Here is a 2,989-nt window from a genome sequence, read left to right as displayed (position 1 = left end):
CGGGTTGTTAAACCTGTTTTTGGTCCCTGTTTTTTTTTTTTTTTTTTTTTTTTTTTTTTTAAAGCAGAAAAACTGTTCATCTTAGGTGTTTGTTTGTTTGTTTGTTTGTGTGTGTGTGTGTGTGTTTATTTGTTTGTGTGTGTGTGTGTGTGTTTATTTGTTTGTGTGTGCGTGTGTGTGTGCTTGTGTGTGTTTTGTGTGTGTGTGCGCGCCTTTTGTCTTTTTGACTGATTCTGTCCACATAAAACAGAAACAACTTTGATCCCGATGGACCGTTGTGTCTCTAATTGATCCCTACGGTCTGTCGCTACGTGAGCGGCGCTTTAATCTCGTTCTCTGCCGCTCCCCGCACAGGGACGACCCAGAGAACGACAGCAGTGAGCTGCCCACAGCGAAGGACTATTTCCGGGATCTGTACCACCGAGTTGATGTCATTTTCTGTGACAAGACCATCCACAACGACCCCGGCTTCGTGGTCACGCTCTCGAACCGCATGAACTATTTTCAGGTGCGGTTGCTCGGCTTGATTAATGCCGCCTGGATTGAGGGGTGACCTCTTTTCATCCCTTCATACAGCTAAATTGAGCAAAGATCTTATTTTTTTTGTCATGCTGAAAAGATGTTTAGCAATATTAAAGTTAAATTTACCTGTTTAATCGAAGTGGAACTCTTCCTGGGTGCTTAAAGTACAGCTAAAATCTTCTTATTGATGATGCAAGGAGATGTGAAGTTTTCTGGTTGACGTATGAATCTGATCTTTATTTGCTTTCTTTGTTCGTCTGGTTTGCTCAAGGCGCCTGACGTAGACGCTGCCTGACGGGTGCTAACCTACTTGTAATGTGTGTGTTTTTGTCAGGTGGCCAAGACAGTCGCACAGAGGTTGAACACAGATCCAATGTTGCTGCAGTTCTTCAAGTCCCAGGGGTAGGAGGCTTGTCCCATCCACACACTGACGCACAATTATTCGTCTTAAGTTTTTTTTTTTTTTTTTTATAAAGTATAGAATAGGTATAGACTGTAGATGAATTAATAAAACATAAACGAGGTGTAAAATGTCTTAAATTATATTTATCCTTTTTTCTTCAACAGTTCAGATAATTTTTTTTAAATGGGACAATGACTATTAATGAATATTTACATGTAAATACATGAGATTATAGGCTGATCTCCATCTCTAGTCCCGTTGGCAGGTTGAGGTTGAGCACAATAATAAATGCAGGGATAAAAAAACCCTACAAACTCTGCAAAATAAGAAACACAGGAAACGACCTTAAAAGCTACACATCTTTCCATATGCTCAGCGTTGACATGTTGACTTTCCAAGAGCCGATTTTTAAGATGCTTTTTAAAGTTTATTGTAGAGCAGGTAAAATAAGACACCGAAAGAAAACCACAATAAACAAATGTTTGCCTTTTTAATTTAATACATTTTCCCAGTTTTTGTCCTCCGGTGGCAACAAAAATCTCGATTCAGATGATCTACAATATCCAGTCTGTTAAACGTTTGTTTGCCAAATGCCTTTACTGAGTTGCGTCTTGGACTTGCTTGCTTTCTGTTTGGTCATTTCCAGCTGTGAGAAATGTTGTGTAACCTGTCCCCCCTCCACCTCTCTCTTTGTTTTCCTCTTTAACTCCTCCCTCTCGCCTCTCACTTCTTCTGTGCATCTTTCTCTCCATGCCAACTTACACATCTTCTCTCCTCCATGACTCCCCCAACCCCCGCTGCGCCCTCTCCCGTCTTTCTCCATCCGTCCTTCCTTCCCTTCACCGCCCTGCCCCCCCTGCCTGGTGGTGTGGTGGCCAGGTACAGGGACGGTCCAGGGAATCCTCTCAGACACAACTATGATGGGACACTGCGAGACCTGCTGCAATTCTTCAAGCCTCGGCAGCCCAAGAAGCTTTACTACCAGCAGGTGGGAATGCTTGGATGTTTGATTTCTTTCTTTTTAATTGTCACGTACCGATTAGTCGCGTTGGTGCCATCAGATTTGGATTTTAAAAGATGTTTTTTCTGAATTATGTCGGGTAGAAAGACGTGTTAAAACTCTGTTTTTCCGTTTATCGCGAAGGTGTCGTCACCCCTGGTCTGCTTTCGCGCTCGGATGCAGTTCAGTGGGTTTTCGGTAGATTGCCCAGGCTGAGCTAACGAGATTTCGGGCTTACCTCAGCAGGCTTACACCAACCAGCTAAAGTTAGAAAATACGAGAGCCCGGTGTGTTTTTAAGTACATAATCAGTTTAATCCTAATGTAGTTATATATTCAATTCCCTGTTTTAAAGTCCGCAGCTTTTCGTTTGTTACAAAGTGAACCATCTGTGGCCTCACAGCTGGGCAAGAGAGAAAATAAAACTTTCTGGGGGAATTGACCCCAGTTTTTTGGGGGGGGGTTTTGCACCCAGGTTTATCCACGAGTCATTACCACGTTTTTAATTCTGATCCTCACGTTTGGATCAAATCCTTTTTAGGCGAGTACAAACGTTAACGACGGAAAGAGGTGAATCACAGGCAGCCTTTGCGATCGAATAAAAACGTGTTTTCCTCTTGCTGTGCTCACAGTTGAAGATGAAGATAACAGACTTTGAGAACAGGAGGAGTTTTAAATGCATATGGCTCAACAGCCAGTTCAGAGAGGAGGTAAGCCGCATGCTTTGATTGTTTTGTTCAGCTTAAAATATCATATTTCTGTGTAGTTATGCAATTGGTCAAATGTTTGTTTTTTGTTTTTTCTCACACACTTTTATTGCAGGAGATCACCCTGTACCCTGACAAACATGGCTGCGTACGGGACCTTTTGGAAGAATGTAAAAAGGCAGTGGAGTTGTCTGAAAACGGCTCTGAGAAGCTCAGGTATTTATCTCCGAATGCGCGAGACGCAGCGACAGATCGGCCTACAGATCCACCGATTTTCTAAAACTGGGGGGGGGGGGGGGGGGGATACAAATTTTTTCGGGATTTGGGGCATTGATTTGTTTTTTAATTTCACCTCCAT

General features: G+C 42.8%; 1 protein-coding gene across 6 annotated transcripts in view; it reads left to right on the top strand.

Annotated features, from left to right (window-relative positions):
• Positions 1-2,989, top strand: part of usp7 (ubiquitin specific peptidase 7 (herpes virus-associated)) — a 30,134-nt gene that overhangs the window by 20,629 nt on the left and 6,516 nt on the right. For 5 of the 6 annotated variants that reach the window (XM_015032730.1, XM_015032729.1, XM_015032732.1 and 2 more), the window contains 5 exons: positions 355-508; positions 857-924; positions 1,805-1,913; positions 2,557-2,634; positions 2,747-2,847. In XM_015032730.1, the coding sequence (XP_014888216.1) occupies positions 355-508; positions 857-924; positions 1,805-1,913; positions 2,557-2,634; positions 2,747-2,847 (510 nt within the window). The remainder of the gene's footprint in view (positions 1-354; positions 509-856; positions 925-1,804; positions 1,914-2,556; positions 2,635-2,746; positions 2,848-2,989) is intronic. The other variant, XM_015032731.1, reaches the window with a different exon arrangement.

The sequence above is a fragment of the Poecilia latipinna genome, unplaced genomic scaffold (assembly GCF_001443285.1).
Source record: "Poecilia latipinna isolate Pla-1442-1.1 unplaced genomic scaffold, P_latipinna-1.0 Scaffold249, whole genome shotgun sequence".
NCBI lineage: Eukaryota > Metazoa > Chordata > Actinopteri > Cyprinodontiformes > Poeciliidae > Poecilia > Poecilia latipinna.
This window is presented reverse-complemented; position numbering and strand designations above follow the sequence as displayed.